Source organism: Atractosteus spatula, chromosome 12 (assembly GCF_055471065.1).
Source record: "Atractosteus spatula isolate fAtrSpa1 chromosome 12, fAtrSpa1.hap1, whole genome shotgun sequence".
NCBI lineage: Eukaryota > Metazoa > Chordata > Actinopteri > Semionotiformes > Lepisosteidae > Atractosteus > Atractosteus spatula.
In genome coordinates this window covers 10249397-10270873 of record NC_142717.1, presented here as the reverse complement: position 1 = coordinate 10270873, position 21477 = coordinate 10249397, and the positions used below count along the sequence as shown (strand labels likewise).

The window sequence follows — 21477 nt, the reverse complement described above, 5'->3', positions numbered from 1 at the left end:
TTTTTGTCAGGTCTAGTTGGCTATCATGTGTCTTCATTCTTTTTGTTGTGGTAATTCAAGGTCAATGTATCATTTTAATGTGTGCATCTGCTTTAGCAATTTACTAAAGGAAGATGTGGTACAATAGATGACTGAGAATATATACTGTATCTTCAGGTCAGAAATTGAATTCTTTATAGGCAGCACTATATTAATATACATGTAATACAAATATGGGGCTTTGTATGTCCATCTCAATTCTTTATCTTAATACAGATCTTCTGTGTGTTAATCACTGGCTTTCATGCACAGTCGGGATTTTGGGCGCATTTGATAATGAAAAGACAGCTTAGCTTTCTTGGGAAGTCCAATACCTGGAGTTCTTTCCTTTGCTTCTTACCAAACTCACCCCTATTCAAGTACGTGCCGAAATGTACTTGGGTGTTGCTCCTAAAGGGTTCCTCCAGTCAAAGTACAACATCAGGAGCTGGTACTACATACATTATTGATGAGTTATAATAGCTTAATCAAAGTGATTGCATTTTAGCTGGCAATAGTTTGTCAACATTTTTTCTTCATTTATCCTACACTGGATTAAAAAAATATTGTAAGCTTGATTATTTTTGCTCTTGTCATTATGTACTATATCTAGTATATAATACTATAGTCAGTGAATCTTTCTCCAGTTTCTCTTTAGGTCTTTACTGTGCATGCAGGAAAACTATACTGTAAATCATCAACAGTAGGGATTACCAAGTAGTTTTATTTATGACATGCATCATTATGAACATGACAGGCTATTTCCTATTCTTTAATATTAAATTCTTTTTTTATTGCCTGGTGATTTTAGGATGACTATGACATCGGCTTACAACTGTTTTGCTTGGATACCGTTAAATATTTTACAGTTTACAGAATCCTGTACAAGAAATCCTTATATACCCAAAAGTATTGCATCAAAGAATTTGATTTAAAGAAGTTTCTATTCTGAGCAAGAATGTTACAACAATGAAATATGGAATGGAAGCACCATTTCATTCACATTTGAATTCGCATAGGCCATAGGGAGATCCCACAGTATCAAATCTCTGCATGGTTTGCTGCAAACTGTCCTTAGGACAAGTACAATCTGTTCATTAGTAGCTGTAAAATACTGAAAGGTAGCTTTGGACCATGGTTATGATGTCAAATTTGAAAATTTGAATGTAATGAGATTTAAAAAATGCTGATTTTTGTTTGTCAGTTCATTATCACATTGCAGGTTTTACTAAAATTTAGAGCAGTGATTTTTAGGAATTATGCCAAAAAACCTTGTTTATCATTTATATAAAGTAGGATGTTGATTGTTATGACAAAACTGTATTTTAAACCTATTTAGGTTTCCAAGGGAACTCTTGGATTGTAGTAAGCCTTTTTTTATTACTGGTTCTATATAGCTTATTAAATTGTGGTACATGGAATTTAAAGAAAGGATGTCAAAGCTACAGATGTACAAAGGACTACATATAATTTTTTTTCCGTCTCAGACTTGAATTGCAGGGAACAGAGTAGGCCTCCAAAATATACTGTTTAAGAATATAAAAAAGCCAGTGTGTTTTCCAATCATCTCACTGACCTGTAGCAGTCTGAGCTGCTGAACAAAATAGATGTTTCCACACCTAGAAGAGCAAGAGAGATGCATTTAACCTGCATTACATTTCGCAATAACTGCTACTAACAGTTCAGCTTGGCTTTGTGGTTTGTCCATCCCTTTGACTTCAAGGAAAACAATTTTGTTCCTCTTGGCTTCGCCGATTTATAATCCTGTTGCATATTCTTTGGAGCCGTTTAAACAAGATTACATTTTGCATTTGATTAAATGGTGTTTTGGTTTTCATTGCTGGCTTTTTGTTAACAGATTACATATCTGTTTTCTTGTTACAACTGCCTTTGCAAAAGCATGGAAACACAACAGTAATCTTATTTCAAATTGATATTGTTGTAGCACATTCACTGTCTCAGAAGGCAAATGTTTCATCTCATCTAAATCGTGTTACTCCTAATATTGAAGAATTGCCATGTTCCACTTGACTTATTACGTGGTTTCTGGGTTGACATTATTTTTTCCCGTAAGGAACTGAATTGGATATCTGGGTGAAAATGCTCATTGTATTCCAGGCATGGGTCAGTCTAATTAGAAAAGACAGCATGGCAAAGCACTGTAGATGTTTTCTGCTCGTCTCCAAAGTAAACCATTTAACAGTTAAGGGAAAGTATTTATGGAGGAAAGCATCTTGACATTACCTTTATAAATATTTGAGGCTGTTCGTATCAAAGACTTATTCTGCATTGCAGCAAAAGATGAGTCAACATCAAACTGTTCTTTAATTACTTATTAGTTGCATTTCACTGTCTGTTTTATTCCAGATATGTTTTAACCTGTTTAATTTGAATGAGTAACAACAAATACTGTACGGAAACATTTCTAGGAGATTGTAGGGAGTAAAATGAAAATCTTCTGTTCACTACCTTTTCTCCAGTGGGGTTAGCTTATGTATTTGTAAGTCCTCTTTACAGTACAGAGAGTTGAGGAAACCAGATCTCGCAGGAGTCATTATCTTCCTTTTTTTTCCTGAAACAAGAGGTCTAAGGTGAAAAACCAAATCTAAATGAATGAACTGCCATCTACAGTACTGTGAATCCTTTACATTCACAATTTTATCTGTTTTATACTTTATTGAGTATATGTTAAAGGTCTACCAAGTAAGGCATATTCCATTGATCAATGGAATAAAGTCACAAAATGGGAATTGGTACTCTTAAATATTAGCTTAACTTTTAGTCATATAGTTCTTGCATGGAAATGTCTGTTTTTGCTTTAAACCAAAAAGCTTGGTATTTCTAAAGGTGAATTGCATTGCTTTAAACTGCAGAGATTGTAAGGTATGTTTTTGCTGAATTCATATCCTATGTTTATCTTGAAAATTTCCATAAGCAAATAGAAGTAAAATAACATGTTTGTCTAAAGACTACTACTTTCTTTTTTCCTAACGGAATTTATGTAGATGGTGTTCACGTAATCGACATCTGTGGCACTTTTTTTTTTCCCCGACGAGGGGCTGTACACTAACAGAGCATTTGGTGTGGGGGGGGGGGGGAGGAGATGCCGATCAAAACAATGGCATTCATTTCCATGCATTCCTCACCTGACCTTTCTGCAGGACAATCATTGCTAATCGAGTGCTGGAATAAAGGGGAGCAGAGGGGGCTGTGGGGGGCAAGCAGGCCTGGCCGAGGGCCAGAGGCAGGCAAGGAGAAAAGGATAGGTGGGGAGGGAGGGGAGCTGTTTTGCAGGGGCAGCAGAGCTGCAGACACGACCTGGGTCAGCCTTGATTTGCAGCTCCTGCTCACAGTGGAAAGGCACTGTCAGTTTTGTAAACACAAGTAGGCTGGGTGAATTGGAGCGAGGGTAAGATTAGCATATTAATAAGACTGCCCCTCTACCAGCCCCCCCCCCCCCCCTTCCTGCCCTCCCTTCTTTCCCCTGATTCCCTCAATGAAGCAGTGTGCGCGCCCACTCTGAGTCACACACACGAACCATGCTCACATACTCCTGCCTGCTTCAATTTTGTGCAGCCGCTGCTTGTACTGGATACAAAATAAAGGAGCCAAAGAAAATGTTCCATTGGAGCTGAGAGGATTCTATTTTTTTTTTGCCCCCCCCCCCCCCCCCTCCAAATTGCTTCTAGTTTCCAAACGGTGGTCTGGATTAGTTTGCACCCAGCAGGGGATTTATTTTAGGTCCTAGGGATTTTTCTTAGGGGGTGAAAGGGTGAAAAGCAAGCAAGCAAGCAAGCAGATGTGAAAGGGAAAAATCAAAGATCTATCTATCAAACATTTATTTTTCCTGTTTGTGTTTGCACTGATAACCCGGTTTCTTTGCGGCGAACGGGTGCTGATGTAGTGAAACTCCCCCCCCCCCCCCCCCAAGCCGGGACACCGAGACTAGCTTGCCTTCCCCCATCCCCATCCCCATCCCTTCGCCACCGGCTCAAGAGCTCTCCCCTGCCCCCGGCCCCTCTGCCCGAGAGGGGCTCTCCGGCCTGGGGCGGCGCATGCAGCGCAGCAGCCTGGCCTCTATGCGGTTGTGCGCGCGCGGGGAGACCTGGCTGGCCGTCGGGCCCGGGACAGAGAAGCAGGTGCCGTCCGCATGGAGAGAAGCGGCTGCAGCCCGTTCCCCGTGTGCTGGGCTAGAGGTACTTGTACTCGCAACGTCCTCCCATCGTTCTCTTTTTTTTTAAAAAAAAAATGTTTTTAATCTTAATTTTCTGTTCATTATTCCTCCACCCACCTCATTGATTTTTTCATCTTAACTTGTGCCGTTTTGCAGCTAGAAAGTGCTCCAGCCTCAGAATAGCCCATTATCTTCTGATGTATGCATGCCACTTGCTATATACTATATAGACATATGCCCATGAAAATATCTGTGTGTGGATCTTTTTAATGTCCAGCCGTTTCCACAGAATTGTGTTGCAGTCTAACGACCGATTTGTTAGCCTTAGCAGGTCTGCTTCATCAGCTTTGATAGTGCTGTGGATTTCACTTCATTCCTGGGGCTTAGCTAGCCTGCTGAAGTGCTGGATTCTGCCCGCGGGCTTTCAGCGCAGAATTACTTTAATTCTGCATTATTAAGATTAACTTTATTTACATGCTGTGGGTCTTGCTGCATTCATTTCACGTTCTGGTTTAAAAGGGCACAATTTATTCCAACCACTAAGAAACTACAGCTTGCCTGCCTTCCCTATAAACTGTTGGTCATAATGTTCTGCTTGACTTTTTTTATCCGGGTGTAAAGAAGCATTAAAAGAAGCATTCTTAGGGGTGAATTCCTGTTTTTACGATTAAGGCGGCTGTGATTAGTTTGGTTTCAGAGTTGCCCATACAGTAACTAGGGCAAATAAGTGACTTCATTGCAGCATTGCATACTGTTATTTCCATTGGTTTGGCTTGGAAATGTGTATATATTTGAAAGCAGTACAAGATAGCAAAATATTATACAATGTTTTAATAAACATTTCCATAAGGTTTGTCTTTTTTTTTTCAAAAATCAAAACTTTGAATGGGATTAATATATTTTGTGATTAAAAACAATAATGAAAGTTAAATCTTTCGCATGAAACAATACTGAAAATATTGGTCCTTGGTTCTTTTATAGTGATGAATGTAGTGACACAGATAAGAGATGACTGAAATGTGCAGCAGAGTCCAGGAAGTAACTGGAAAGCCCTGGAGAGAAGCTGGGAGATCAGTGGGAAGCTGGATTGTGTAGTAATGAGGGGCCAGTGCACTCAGGAGCAGGTGCTGGCTGATGAAGTTGAAGAGGTATTTGTAGGACATAGCAGCTGAAACTATTGATCCTTATGCAAGTAAAAGGAGGGAAAAGGCTAAATCTATTGCGCACACGCCTGACATGGACATCCCTGTAATCAACGTGCACTCAGAGAGGACAGCACTTAATAATCTTGATTGTGTTGCATCCTCCTTTAAACCCTGGAAATGGGTAGGTTATTAAAATTGAATGAAGAAATAACAATCGTAAATGAAGCCAAGATCCATTCACTCCACCCTACTTCAATAAACCTCTTGAGGGGAAACCTCAGATATTAATGTACAGAGAACTTGATAATTGGCTTGTAATTGAACTAGCAGTAGCCGTAATTGTCAGCTTGTCAAGGACCAATGCTGGATCCATAAGCCAGTGACAGACATCCAGCTTCAGTGGTTTCTATGTTTAATAAATTCTAAGTAATACTAGATTGCATAGAACTTGAATGTGCCATTAACTATGAAGAAACTCAAGCAAAACAATTCTGGTCACACTGGTGTTTTTTAGAAGTGTCCTTTGGGAATAGAAGAGCCGCCTAAGGTGTAGTATTCAGCGTGAGACAGTGTTTGAGTCTATTCACAGCTTCCCAAGAAGTATCGTAGGTCAGTGCTGGAGCCTTCTTGCAGTTGATGTACAGTAAAATTGTCAGCGCTTGTCAACAATCCTCTGCAAATAAAATGAACATCTACCCCACCCTATTAAGATATTTGAAAAATGTTCCAGAATAACAGAGGTGTTTTTTTTCATATACCTACTGATGTAAAAGAAATCATTTCATTGTGAGTTGTAGTTTTCTTTTAGAAAGTGATAGTATAGCTACAATATATACAGTATAGTCAAAAATCTACAATGTTGACGTTTAATTGCTACCTGTTATGACCTTGGTAGGCTCCTTTTGGGTTATTTTTTCCCACAATTCTTTCTTCAGAAGGCAGAGTGCTTTGCACAGCCTGGTAAATTGATTACATATTAATCAGTGTATTAGTCAATAATGCTGTGGTTCAATGTACTGTTTCAGCTTTCTTTTTCCCTTCTGCAATGCTGCTCAATGTTTTAATTCCTTAATGCAATGAAAATGTAATTTGTATTATATTAAGGAAGTTAAACATGGGATTAAGTTGCAGATTTTCAGAGTTAAGGCGATCCCATGGCTAGATGTTAGCTTCCTGATTGAAGACGATACGCAAGAATTCCTGTAGTCAATAACTGTCAGAATGTGAAGCATTTTCTAATAACAGATTTCTTTGGGGCCAGAGGAATTGAAAGAAGGCTGCTGTACGGAAGTTTTTTTGTGTCCATGACCTTCTCTCCCTGCAGATATGGAGTATTAGGAAGTGAATATTTAAAGTGGTAGCATGAACACTAATTGCTTTTTTACATGTTATATCTGGATAAAGAGCTCATCACTGGTGAATGTTACCATACTTGGTGCTAATAGAGAACAATAGTATGGAGACTTATTCTGCTCTTTGAGTCTTTTTTTTATTTTTGCCTCTAAGGCCAACTGTAACATTCAAGCCTTTTACATGGTACTTATATCTACGGACAGCGTAGGCTGTATTTTACTATTGTAAAACCAGCCCATCCTGAAAAAAAAAGCCCTGCTGGAGGGCCAGATCCTGCTTGGAGATTGGATAAATCAGCTTAAAACGGTTTCTATTGTGTTCGTATTGAAGCAGAATCAGCCTCTTTACAAAACAGAAATATCCCCAAGCTTCAGGAGGGGGAGAGCAGGCTGTGTGGCGTCTCTTCTGAGTTTAATTCACTCTGGAGTATAAATATTGTACACTACACTGTGCTATATTTAGGATAAGATGGTGATAAAACAGGTTCCTTCATTAGCAAATTATATCACGCATTATAGTGTACTACTTTGGAATCATTGATATTTAAAATATGGTTAAAGATTGAAACATTCCATTTGTTTTTCTTGCATTTCTTACTGTTTTTTTTCCCCTTTCAGACGTGTTAGATTGCATTATACTATAGAGCTTAACATTCAAAATCTTGTCAGAATGTTTACATTGCGAAGACAACATGTTTGTCTTAAGACTGGCGCCCTGGGTGTATCCTGCCATGTGCCCATTGCTTGCCAACATAGGCTTTGGCTCCCTGAGACCCTGCATTGGATGAGGCTGTTAGAAAATGATGGATGGATTGACTCATTTTTACTGATATCACATATTCTGGAAAAAAAGACTAGCAGTGACTACTTCAGCTCCGATATCCCCTTTGACAGGTGGTGAATGTTGAGCTAAACTTAGGTTTGGTTTAATGATCTGTGTCAGGATGAACTATACTCCACTGTTCTGAACAGCATACAGTGCAGAGTGGCAGGTTTGATACTTGATTTAAAAATAAACCCAGAAAAGCTTTAATGTTTTTAACAGGGGTAAAAGACAGATGTGACAGCAGAACTGCAATATTCTGGTGTTTTTTGTAGAGCCAATCCATTGGGATTTGGTCAGTGTATTTCACGTCTGCAGGCTCCAGTTTATGTTGAAAACTAACCATCTGCCTATTTCATACATTTAAGTAGAAACACTTTATCTGAGCTACTGGATGAAGGGAAAGTTTTAGGCCTGTGCTCTTAGCAGGCTTAGTGTGCTAGGAGAGCACTGGAAAATCCAGGCACAGATGGTCTCACCAAGCCAGGTGGTATGCTTTCAATAGGTGACTGCTCTGACATATACGTTTTCACTGTTAGGAGATGGCTGAGCCTCAAGGGCACCTCCAGATGTCATGAAGTTTAATTATATTTCATGAAAAAGAAAGGAACTGTTAATTGTGCTTTAATATTGAATCTTAATGTTAGACTTTACAAAATTCAAATATCCAAAATAAAAATGGACCTAATATCTGAATTAATTTTGACACCCCTATTTTTACTTACTGCAATCGGATTAGTTTTAAAAAATGGCATGGTGTCTTTATGACTTACAGATTTTTCTCACTTTGCTCATATATACTGCAGCTGGTTTTTGAAGTGGTTTCCCTACATGCTTTGAGCTCCAGCAGACTTAACTGTTTTCCCATTTTAGGGGGGCTCTGAATTTGAGGTGTTCAGTTTAAGTTTGGTGTTTTTGATCAATTTTCAAAAGGTTACTGTTTGCTTAATGTTGTGATTAAAATACATTGATATGGGAGTTCACGTGTAGCCGTGAAAGTGAGATCAGAAATTTGTTGACACTTTCTCAAAGGAAAGTTTTTTATTCAGTACGCTTCTGCCTTGAGCTCTTCTCACAAGAGAGGGTTAGAATTGCCTTGTTATACAGTATATTGACATTGAAAAATGTGACCTTGGCTTTTTGCTTTTTGGGTGGCTTTTCAGTTTTGAATTCTCATTTGCAAATGGGACAGAAGGGAGAGAGATCTATCCAAGTTGCAGAGACCATCCCTTTGTGAAATGCCATGCAAAAGTTGCATGTAATATTTTTTTTCAGTAGAAGTTGTCCATTTTCTAATTGGAAGCTATTCAAAAGTGATACTACTTGAACTGTTTGAACTACTTAACAATAAAGAGAGATGCTTTAAAAAATGCATTCGTTTTTGCAGTCCATTAATGTAACCATGTGTATCTATTTTTAAATATGTGCAGTAAGCAGAGGGACGTGTTTTTTTTCCAGTTCAGCAGTAGGTGTTGTCAGTGAAGCAGTCCCATCTTCACTAGTTTATTGGGTAGAGCCAGTCCTTTTGTTACCCTGGCAGATTCAGTCCAAGGAATCTGTAAGCCTCTGTGTGATGACCAGCTTGGTAAGGGCCTTTCTAAAAACTCCATTGTGCTCAGTGAAGCAGAAACAGCAAGCCCATATTGTATCAGCTCCTCCTTTGTTACAACCCTGTCAGCTGATCAAGAGTAGAATTAACCTTTTGTTTGCCTTGACCCATTTGTGCCACTGCAACCAGAAAGACGTCCTAAAAATGTTTAAAAAATGTTTCACAGTATACTGGCCAAAAATGAGGTTAAGGGGTAAATACGGAAAAAAACATTTTTGTTTAAGGTAGTCTTCTATATGTATTGTAACAGAGCACCTTACTACTTTAACAAAAAAAAAATTGGATGGGTAAAGCAGGCTCCATTTTGATGTATAATGCAGTCTTTTCCTGAAGGTTAAAGCGCTTTAAAATCCTTTGGGATCAGCTTGAGACTGATATATAAAACTAGGTTTCCATTTCTTGCATCAGTGTGTAGGCTGTGGGAGGCTGTGTAAATTTAATTTACGGCTTATTTGAATAAAACATGCCTTACATGTAGCTGTTGACCCTTCGTTGACATAATACTATAAATCTAGTATATCCTCACTGAGATCATGGCAGATCAGATTGGTTGAGACTGAAGTTCTTTAGAATTGGGTCACTCTTCATAGAAGATTCTGTTCTACTGCAGAATTATACGAGGCCTGTGACTGAGGTTCATGAATCAACTGTCAAAACAGTATTTTGATTAATTCCTTTTCTGCTTGGCCTTTTCTCACACTCATTGTAAAAATACCAGTGAAGCTTTTTGTTGTTTTAGGCACTACAATATGCCCAGTACAGCTGAGTGTTTCTTAAAAATCTCTTACATTTGTAATGATACATAATAAAGTATTCTCTGAGTGGATTTCTCTGCTGTTGTGACAGAAATACAAGTGACACACTGTAGCCAAAAGAAATGTTCTGTAGCCTAGGCATTAAGTTTTCTTTTTTTCTTTTTTACATCCTTAGCGAGGATGTAATTAAAGATGAGGAAGGCAAGACCTTATGAAAATACTGGAGTGTGGGTATTGTACATTAAAGGGCATTAAAGGTTCACTCTGTTTTTATATTTTAGCCTTAACAAGGTTTTAAATTGCTTAAAATGTGCTTGGAAACTTCTTGTACTTTGTTCCATTCAAATAAACTAGCCCTCAAGATCCAACCAAAGCATACTGTAGGTTTATAACGCAAATAACATGAGACGCTTTATTACTACTTAGATCCTTCTTAAACATAGAAAATGACTTGTGAGTGTGGCGAATTGTAAGTTCTGTTAGAAGACTTTTTCTGAACGTGTTTCCACAAGGAGAGGGCAGATGCCTGTGGATTGTGGTGATGATGGCAGGATGTGCTTCAAGGCAGAGAGGATGCTGTGTTTAACCCCCAGCAGCACCCGTTTGCCTAAATTCTGATTGTTTAGAATCAAATCCCAGGAAAATTCATAGGGATCAGTGGTTGTGGCTAGTATTTTTTAATCTTTACTTAAATATCTCTTCTGGCCAGGTTTTTCCTTCTGCTTTCTGCCCATTTTGAGGATTTTTTCCATTTTGTCTTGGTGAATGCATGTGATAAGAAACTTGATTGTATAAAAGTGGCTTTGAAAAGAAAAATAAATAGTGAGAGCAGATAGTAGAATTTAACAGCTACAGTGAAGGTTTGGAATACTGAAGGAAAGTAGACACAAACCAGTTAAATAAAAGTCTAGATTTGAAAGAGCTCAAGGAAGTCGACCCCCTGAGCTTTCCAGAGCTTTGGGACATAGCAGCAGAAGGCCCCCTCACCCATAGAGTGTAGAAGGGCTTGGGGGACAGACAGGAGACCAAAATTAGATGAACAAAGGTTGTTAAGTGATAGTAGTGATAGTTATCTGGACAGGTGACAAGCTATGCAGAGCCTTATAGGTGAGCATGAGGATTTTGAAGTTGATATGAAACTTGATAGGAAGCCAGTGCAAGGACGCCAGAATAGGAGTAATGTGATCACTTGCACTAGTCAGGAATCTGGCTGCCGAATTCTGGACACGCTGAAGTTTGTTCAATGTGGACTAAGATACCCAAGTAAGTAGGACATTGCAGTTATCAATTTGAGAGAAAATGAGACTGTTGACCAGCTTAGCGACACAATAGAACATAGTTTGGTGATATTTCTGAGTGTCTTCCGACCTAATAGAGTCTTTTCTTCACAGCACCGTCTACAGTCTGATGCATCATAGCAGTCAGCTTGAGCGCTAGTTCATTACATTTTCACTGTGAAGGAATGAAACAAATTAATCTTAGCTGAATTTCTCATTCTAACTCCTTGGTGCTTTATCAATGTTATCTTCTGTATTGATCTCTAAGACCAGGAACCGACCTAACAATACACCAAATGCATGTAAAGTACCTGTGTAATGTGTTGTACTAGCATGTTTCTAATGATTCTGCCTGTCGGTGGAAGCTGATCCCTGATAGCTGTTTTTAAAATTTTCATAAAATGTGTGCTTGTCTACAAATGTGTTATAATTCAGAAACATGCAATATACCATACAGCCCTAAAGGATAGAGTGCAGGTGTCAAACAAAGTCACAGAAAAATGTTTAAAATAAAGATGGGAAAAATCCTGTTCAATTTTCAGTGTAACCTGACAATTCTCAGACATGACCTACCTAAGCATTAATACAATCCTGGCATTAGAAAGCTCAACATTGTTTCTTGAAGTCATGCCATTGTAATTCTAACGCTGTGTGGTCTAGCATTGTCCTGGTAGAAATGTTTCACTTTTGGATTGACAGGAAGGAACAAAAAGATATTGGCTTAAGAATTTGAGTTTATCCTAGAGCAGTAAAGTTGCCGTCACACTGCGGCAAAAATGTTCATGTGGTAAAGGAGATTCCCTTTCCTCACACCAGTGGTCGGCAGCCTTTCAGAAGGCGTGTGTAAAGGCTTACAGTGGATCATGCACTGGATACTTGTTTAATGTTGTTAACAGCCCTACTTACATTTCAATTAATAAGAATCTAATATTAAAATATAATACTCTTTAAAATTAATATGCATATCTTACCATTTAGTATGATTATTGGCTTTGCCTTGCCGAGTTCTCCAATCTCAGGCTCGTAGCGTGAGGATAGTTTAAGCAGCATGCAAGCCTCTGAGTGTTGTTAACCAGCCTCTGGAAGGACAAAGAACTGACTTTGTGTGCAAATACCTGTTCACAGAGTTATGTTGATCCAAAATCTCTTTGTGCGCCAGTTATGGCGCACGTGCTGTCAGCTGTCGACCCTCACCTCATAACTTCCACTGCCTGTTTGGCTTTGCCATGCGACAGTCAATATAACTCCCACCATAATGACTCTGGTCTTACTTCAGGTCTGTCAAAGGCAAAACAGTCTTCATCAATTCATAAAACATTACACCACTGTCTCTGTTGCCACCTTTTAAGCACTCTGGCTGACCGAAGATGGCATTTACATTGTTCATCTGCCTGTGTTACCCCGAAACAGCCTTTTGAGCATGCAGACCAATTTCATATAGATGGCGATCTAAAGTTTTCTGATATGTGTTGTTTCTTCCTGGAATTTCTCATGCTGTAACCCCTGTCATTAAAACAATAATGTAGATGGATCAGACAGGTGTGATGACCCTGGGATGACTACCTTGGACTGGTCTTCTGATTTTTGACCTGGACCATCTTGTTCTCTCAAGCGGCTTCTCTTTAGTGATGCTGATAGCAACCAGATAGTTTTCATTATCGAGGGATGTGGTCATATCTTTCCCTGTTCTTGCCTTAATTAGTCATTTATAGTTGCTGTTTATCCCGATTCTTAATGGACTTAGTTTGCTGCTGTTAACTCAATTCAAGTAAGGAATGCTGAAACAGGTCTTCTTTAAATTGCTTGACTTGAGCTGAGTGCTTTATTCCAAAAAAACTGTTTGTTCATTGCTCAAATTGTAAATAACATTGTGTGCAGTGAGCTGTTTTATGCAAAATGTTACATTTTCATTCAGTATCTGTATATATATGTATGTACCAGTTGAAAGTTTTTTTTTAATACTTTTTGTTTTTGGTACAGTTGTCTTATAGTCTGAATACTTTAATTCCCTAGCAACACACAATTGCGCTGCAATGTTGTGCAGACCCTGCTTTTAGGTGATGCAGTATTTTTCTGTGAGCACTTTCAGAACAATGGCCAGCAATTTTAGAGAGTCTGAATTTAGCTGCAGTACAGCAGTTTAACCCTACGCATTGTTTTGTTTTCTTCCCTCTCTGTTTTTCACTGAGCATGATTTAAAAAAAAATCTTTTTTCCCAGCAGCAGTAATTTGTGGGGAGAAAATTATGCTTTTATATTTATAGTGTTTTGCTCTTTAAGATATAGACAGCATGATGCAGAGTAGTGATGCTAGATATACTTAAAAAATTAGAAGTAATTAACTTGCAGACTTGCAATAACATAATGATACTATCCCTGTCTAAATTAGAATTTAAAACGAAGGTTTTTCAGACTGTGCTAAAATCTGTAGTGTTCTAAAGCTTTCTATCTTTTTTGTAACTGACGAACTGCTATGTAATCATTACCTCATTGCTTTAGTCCTGGATCTAGATGAAGTTCATCATATTTCAGCAGGGGAGTTATATAAAAGTCAGGGTTATGAATAATTTTAATTTGCTACAGATTGTATAAGGGTCAGTTTTGAGTGTGCCATGTACAAATGAACATAAAGCCAATATCAGGGGATTTTATACAGTTTTACTTATATCAGCAAATACTTTTTCCCACTCATTACTTCAGAGCAGTAATAGGGCATTGTAGGCTTTCATGAATCCACAACTGAAGATCCTTTCTACTTAAGAACATTTTTCCTTCCTTGTGTTCCTTCTGTGCAGATTACAGAGAAATGTCTGAAAATTGCCTCATGAAAATGTCTGAAATACAAAAGTCTAACCAAAACAGTTAATGCATGTCCTCCTCCATGGTACTCTTTGTCATTGCCTATGCTGAATGTGGTGTGAGCTTTTGGCAGTTTAAAGGTTAACTTCAGCATAGCAGGCAGGTATGTAAGGCCCACCTTGTAGGCGTCTGCCTGTGCTGAAATCCGTTTAAGCCACTCAGGTCTTGTTTACTTCTGAAAGCCAGCCTGCATGCCTGCAGTCAGTAATTGTGGTGCCCCATGATAAAAGTGTGTTTTGTAATCAGCTGTGGTCCCTTCCCTGCACTGGGAAGGTGTAGTCAGATACCTTAAGGCCTGGAGAGGGGGATGAAGGAGAAGCCCTGGAGCCGTCTTCTCCCAGTGATTCATACCGCTGCTTGGAGGCAGGGAGTATTGTGATAACCAGGATGTGACGTGACTGGAAAGGAAAAAGCCCTAGGAAGACCGAAGATGTGTATGTGTGAGTGCTGAACGGAAAAGGCAAGGTGGAAAAACAACAGCTGCGATCACTTCCCTGGGATACCTTAAGAATAAGTGTCGATGAAGGATATAATTTCTCTCTTGTACAACTCATGTTTTCAGAGAGCTATGGTGGTCTGTCATCCCGAAACTCTAACATACCATGTACGTGCTGGCCTTTTCTTCTCAAAGGTAGGAATGATGTGTGAGACTGCGTCTGACTCTGGAAAGCAGCATGGTAATGAGTGAGACAGGAATCGGAGACTTATCTGTAATCCAGGATATACAGTATGTCACAATTTGTACTGCTTCACCTGGCAGTTTATCACGGTGTTGGCCTGTAATTACAGTTGAAAGGTTGTTATTCCTCAGAACTCTGTCTTTATAACTGCTGTTGTGAAACGTGCTAGTTGTTTGGTTTTTAACATGTGAATGTTCACTAAGTTTGGCTAGGTAAATGTTCATTCTGTTTGACTCCTATTTTGATGTACGGTGATGAAATGTCAGCATTGTATTTTTTGGTGGTGGCTGAAGGCAGGCCCAGGCATTTCAAACATTTTTGTGTGCGAAACCAGTTAGAGAGAATCTGGAGGAAGAAAACCACACATTGAAATTAACCAACTGTGGAATAAACCTGTGTATAAGCCTTGATAATATTAGTAACCAGTTATTCTTTTGTGTTGGTTTGTGATTAGGTCGGAGACAGAACTGTTTATAAGGATAAAGCTCACTAAATGTCCTTTGGTTATTAGCTCAATTACAGCAACAACATGTGAAGGTAGTTGAAAACCAAATGCAGGAAGTCAGAGATTACATTAAACTTTTAGCAAGGTTCTGTAGACGGTTCAGTCAACTGTAACATAGATAATTTCAGAACAATATCCCCCCACCAGGTCAGACCCGTGATATGATAATATTTTGTGATTTTATGTGGCAGCATTTACTCTTAAACAAGACAGTCTTTTAAAAATAAAACTGTAGATTTAAAATTCACTCAGCATATTTGTCCTACTTTCTTTATTACACGTTTTACCACCTGGTCTTTATTAATGTTTTGAGGATAAAAGATTAAAGCTACTAAATTAATTTCCTCCTTTATTCTATATCTGCTTATCAGACATCTTTGTCTTAATGAGGTTTATAATACTGCCTTGTAAAAGCTAGGGATACATAAATGAACAAAGGAAATGAATGCAAAAATTGTCATCCGACTTTTTTGTAAAATCAGCATTCTAATGAGGATAATTCAGTGCTATAAATATGGATTTGATACTGATGGTGTTAACATATCTCCACATTGTTATATTGTTCTTTTCTCTCCTTGCACTTTTTACAATATACTTTAATTTCACGGCCTTATAGCACCAGTTGAGCAAGGTAATTTTATTGATCATATCTTTCTGACATGTCATACTTGTACCTCACGTTGTTACTTTTTAACTTGCATGACTGTATTCCGGGTCACTGTGAGATTCCTTGCACTGCCACAGCTAGAAAATGAACAGAATTGGGTCACTAATGAATCGTATGTATAAGATTGTCACTGGCAATTCCCGGCTTGTGCATAATTATCAAATTGTCCGGTTCATGCATAATTTCTGGCTTGTGCATAATTATTGAATTGCTCTATTACTGCATAAATTATGAACTTACACTAAATTTCAGCAAGTATGTAATTTCAATACACAGTTTAGGATTATACATTGTGCTTAGACACCTCATGGTCAACATTTGATACATTATCTTGTCTTATTGAAATAAGTTATGATAGTAATAACAATGAAACCTTTGTGTTCTTTCTGGTACTGTCATTAAATTTGATACTGCAGGACTGCCCCAGAAGCTTCACAGCTATTTTAGATGAAGCGATAAAAAACATTATTTGTTTGTGTGTCTTCCCCTGGGCTGTGTCTTTACCTCTTTATTTTATAATAAGCAGCTGCTTTGTTTTGACTCCAGACAGCAGGCTGTGAAAGATAAACTGGAATGGAGGACAGTTTCTCACATCACATCACACAGATCACAGAATTTCAGGTTTTAAATTATGAATGCTTTCTGCATTTGTATGAATACAGTGTAAACAAATTAGTTATCCATGGCTTAGCTACCTTTTAAGCATGTTGAACTTTGATAAGTTTTATGGTGTTGTATTGATCAATTTTTGTGACTCACAGTGAAACACTTGAATGACTCAGGTTGCTCCAGAACTACAAATGACCTCGTTAGCGAGAAAATAGATTGGAACAAGTGACTTAACCTGTTCAGTGTTAAGTTTGGCAAAATCAGGAAAGGAAAACCAAGTAACCAATGTGCTTGTCAAGAGAACAATTAGAATTGTGCCTTTGGTACAGTATGGTGGATGCTGGACTAAGTCAAAACAACACCATGTGCTGTCTGGAGTGTTCACAGCCAGACGTTTTGAAGCGGGTAATGCAATACATAACATGCAAACACAGTCCGTCAGTGTTGGGCTACAATCTGGGAGACCATATGTCTTGACATCTCACCTCAAAATCGATTGGTGGGGGGGTGCTCTTAGACCTCATCTCTTGCCCATTCTGCTGGCTGGGAATGGAACAGAATCTCAGAAGACAGCATCTGCAACCTGGTGCAAAGCATGTATCACAGATGTACTGTACAGCTTGTATTACTTTCAGCAGTGCCCCTGGTACATTGTACTAGCCTACGAGTTTTACAGTACAAATGTTAGCATAATGAATTTACGTACGTCTGTGTCTGTTTGATAAAATATCACTACACCAGCTGCAAAAATCCTGTGAATTTGTTGGAGTTCTAAGTGGCATTTGTTTTGGTGCTCTGTGCATTGGCATATACTGTAATATTTTCTAACTTTCCACCTCATTACTCCTTTGCACACATGAGCAAAGAGGACTAGGGAGTTTCAGTGGGTATTCTCACATTCCATGGTTTATATTCAGAACATTATCTCTTTCTGCAATATCGCCTAATCCCGGAGTGCAGGGCAGGATATTTCACCTCCCGTCTTCTCTTTGAAGAGTGGGGGAATGCATGAGCCCAGTGCTCATCCGCCCTTCTTAATTAAAGGAATGTTTGATGGAGGCCCTTCGGTTTGAACACTTAGTGTTCAACGTTAATGCCTCAAAGGAATCTACTCGTGAAACTTGTTTCATTTTTAATTATGGGATATGTGTAAGTCAGAATGGGAACAACTGCTGGTCAGATATAGTTGACTTCCTGCACTACTTTCTTACAGCATGGATTAGCTCAGCGAACAGTGAACAGACAGTGTTGTTTGACCTCAAATCTTTCTCTGAGCCAGGATCAAGATTTTAAAAATGAAACCCCATATGGCCTTGTTTTTATGGGTTTTCTTTGGCCATTTTAAATCAAAATGGGTTTTATAAGTAGTTTGTATGTATAATCTGCTGTATCCATTTACAGCGCAGTATGTACTGTCCTTTTTAAATTCAAGGATTTGTAGGTTTACGGCATTTTTCATGTTACTTTTGGCTTTCATTACTTTGGAAAAAAGTTTATTTTTTTAACTAGTAAAATGTAGTGTTGTATTATAGTAGTTGTGAAATCTGAACTGATTTAAGTTATCTGACCTACTGTCTTTTACAGTGAACTTTTTCTTATCTTTGTTCAAACTACAAGGGCACTGAGGTCTTGGTGCTTATATGTAGTGGATAAATATTCCCTTCTCATGGTTTGCGTTACAGTGTATTTCAGAGTGTGTCAAGGACAAAAAAAAAACTTTTTCATAGCCTTGTCTTTATATCAACCCTTGATGGTTCCTTTCAACTGTTTTTTTGAATAGTGAAAAAACAGTGCTTATCTTTGTCTACTATTTTTTTTGTTTGTTTTCTTTATATTCAGAATAGGACATAAATTTAGTACAATTGAAAGCGATTCTGAGTGTATAATTCGTATCACAATAGAGAAACTGCAAAATAAATCCACAACATCCAGCAGAATAAAGTCAGTGATCTCCTGTAATATTTACAATGCTCAACATTTGAATTGCCACTGTTCCTATCAGATGCTAATTCAATTTTAGCCAGCATACAGTATCAAGGACTGAGCCTGCTGGGGATATCTGTTAATATTGTAGTACACTACGAAATTAAATTTGTATTTTCTCAGAATAATGTGGAGTTTAACAAACCGATATTAAATATATAAATACATTTTCTTTTTGCTTGTAGAATATGACAGACACCTAGCACCCAGCAAAGGCATGGCAGCAGCTTACCTGGACCCTAACCTGAACCACGCTCTGGGCTCGGGGGCCAAGTCTCGGCTCAGCATGGGGATGGAGCGCTCGCCGGGGGCCCTGGACCGAGTCCTCAAGGTCTTCCACTACTTCGAGAGCAACAGTGAGCCCAGCACCTGGGCCAGCAACATCCGTCACGGGGACGCCACCGACGTCAGGGTGAGCTCTCGGCAACTCCCACATCCTGACAGGGGCCTGTGGAGGACAAGAGTTTGTCTACTGCAAACACCCGGATAACAGTGTTCCTAAGCCGACTTAATACGGGCTGTCTCTGTGGAAAACATTATATGTGCAGGCTGAAGGTTGTTTTTCATTTGCACCTATAAAGGTGCAGTTAAAGGATAGATAAGAAGAAGAGATAAAAACTGAAACAAAGCCGCCAAAATAGAGAGAGATCAGAAAAGAGCATTTAGCTCATTTGATTTTCAGGACCTACTTGGTCCGAAAATCTCATTTATTTCTGAAGTCTTCTGAGAAGATATTGCTCTGTGAACAGATTTATTTTTTTGTTTGCTTTTAAGATCCTTTGCCATGAGGTTAGTGCTTTGTGGTTTTTACTCCTTTGTGTATGTTTCAGTAATCTAAAAATGACCTCTAAAAATGAGGTTAAACAGGTTGAAACCCAAGACAGATAAGTATTAGAATAAATTTAGGTTTAATTAGTACATTAGTTGGGCATGTATGTTTTCATTTTGATATCATTTAATATCTTAAAGACGTCTGATATACTGTACATGGCACATTTAATTTAGGTGCCCCTATATAAGTGATGAATACCTGAGGATGAATACCTTGTCTACAAACAGCAGAGTATTAGAGTGCAAACATACCACATGTCCACCCAGTCTGTAAGCTTGTGTTCATTCTATGTGCACACACATCACCTTAACATATGCAAACTGACAAGCACACATTTCTTGTGACACTTTTTCCATTTCATGATCGGGATTTAGGGCAGCACAGTGATTTAGTGATTAGAGGTGCTTTCTCTCATGTCTCCAGGGTAGCTCCATGAAGCTGGCTCCCCTACGAGCTGCACAAATGTTGCAATGCATATGTTAGTACCATGTACCGTAAACTTGACCAGTATTAACAATGTCTGGACAGCTCAAGCACTGAATTAGTGAACACATGGGTAGCAATGTCTGCAATTATGTTTCTCCATTTGCCTGGTGGGGCAGCGGTTGATTTTGTATTTAATACCAGTATTTTCTGTGCATTTGTGTGAGCCGAGAAATTAAATTTGTTTCCAATATCATACTGTAATCATGACCGTTGCAATTTTAATCTTAAAAAGAGATCATTAGTAAACAATTGCATTTTCTTAAAAAAGGCTTTAACTAGCACAGCTTAATACTTCACAGCTGTGTCAATATTTTCTATGTCAATATTTCTGTGTTAATATTTTCTAAAAATATCTATGAAGTGTTTGGATGTTCTCCCTGGGTTCATGTGAGTTTTGACTGAATGCTCTGGTTTCCTCCTACCTCACAAAGACATATTAGCTGGGTACAACTAGCTATTCTACTATGTCATCCCATCCAGTGGGAGAGATGTCACATGCTTTCAGTCCTGCCTAGAGCCCTACGCTTCTGGGATAGAATTCGACTTCCCATCATCCTCATCAGGGAGAGGGGTTGCTGGTGATGATGGACTTGAGAAATATGAAATTCAAAAAAGGAACATGAGTTCTAATATTTTCTTTTACACCACTCTCAAGCATGTTAGTCATTTAGCATGGAATAATTAATTAGGGTTGATATGCCAAGTTTCTAGAGCATTTCAGTATATTTGAAGGTTAAAGTAATCAGGTTTGCATTAGGTTGCTTTTAGGTAATAAAAATTCAACACGGGTTAGTTGAGCTAGACTCTGAGTCATTAATAATTGTTACTGATATGCTTTGCTTCACTGGATAGGTAGTAAATTAAAGCTGTCACAAGAAATATATTGATTTCTGTTTCCCATCAAAATGAAAATGTATTTGACTTCTTTATTTGCCAGTGTATATACATTGGAGGGGATCAGTTGTTGACCTCTGTCTGCCCACCAGATTTTCATTCCCTACTGCAGTTATTCATTATTTATCCACACTTGCTGTCACTCTGCAGCATTTTCAGTCCTTTTTTTGTAAAGGAACATACAGTAGAGGTTGGTCTATTTTAAACCCATGAGTCAGTTTTCAGATCCATCATACTGACAGAATTCTATAGCTAATATTCAGTTGCTGTTCATGCCATACATTTTGACATTCTGTAGTAATAACATTGGCGTTACTTAAGTTGGCTCATAATTTTGGTCAAAGGTTGTTTTAAAGTAAGGTAATAGTAATTTGATAAATGTGTTACAGGACTGTCTGTTTGGCATAATAGAGTGTACAGAAATTTAAAATACACCTATGCGGTGGTAAGCTAAAGTCTTTTGCATGTAATAATTTGGGGGTTACTGCACTTTTATGGACCAAAGTCAAAACTGAAATATCACATTTTAATTAGAACCTAAGAAAGGTTACAAATGGCTATCTGTGTCATCTTACCTGTCTGTATCCTAGCAGCTTTTTGACCCAAGCATCTCACCGAGCCATTTCTCAAAATATCCGCATGAATCACCCACAACAATAATTAGCAGGCTTATACTGTCAGTCCCACAGGTTTCTCTGGAATCCTGTTTACAGTCAGCTAACGATATAGCCCAAGCTGCGGGCTGTAGAGTTCAGAGTTCTCTGTGAGTGAGCATCTTCATGGGTTGAGATGAATTCATACACAGGTCCT

The 21477-nt window shown here is 38.5% G+C and overlaps 1 protein-coding gene across 17 annotated transcripts in view; it reads left to right on the top strand.

Moving 5' to 3' along the window:
* Positions 1 to 21477, top strand: part of ptk2aa (protein tyrosine kinase 2aa) — a 158007-nt gene that overhangs the window by 49368 nt on the left and 87162 nt on the right. For 7 of the 17 annotated variants that reach the window (XM_088929407.1, XM_088929406.1, XM_088929405.1 and 4 more), the window contains exon 3: positions 18641 to 18867. In XM_088929407.1, the coding sequence (XP_088785533.1) occupies positions 18641 to 18867 (227 nt within the window). Of the gene's footprint in view, positions 1 to 14460; positions 14643 to 18640; positions 18868 to 21477 lie in introns of those variants that run through there. The other 10 variants (XM_088929420.1, XM_088929413.1, XM_088929410.1 and 7 more) reach the window with 2 other exon arrangements.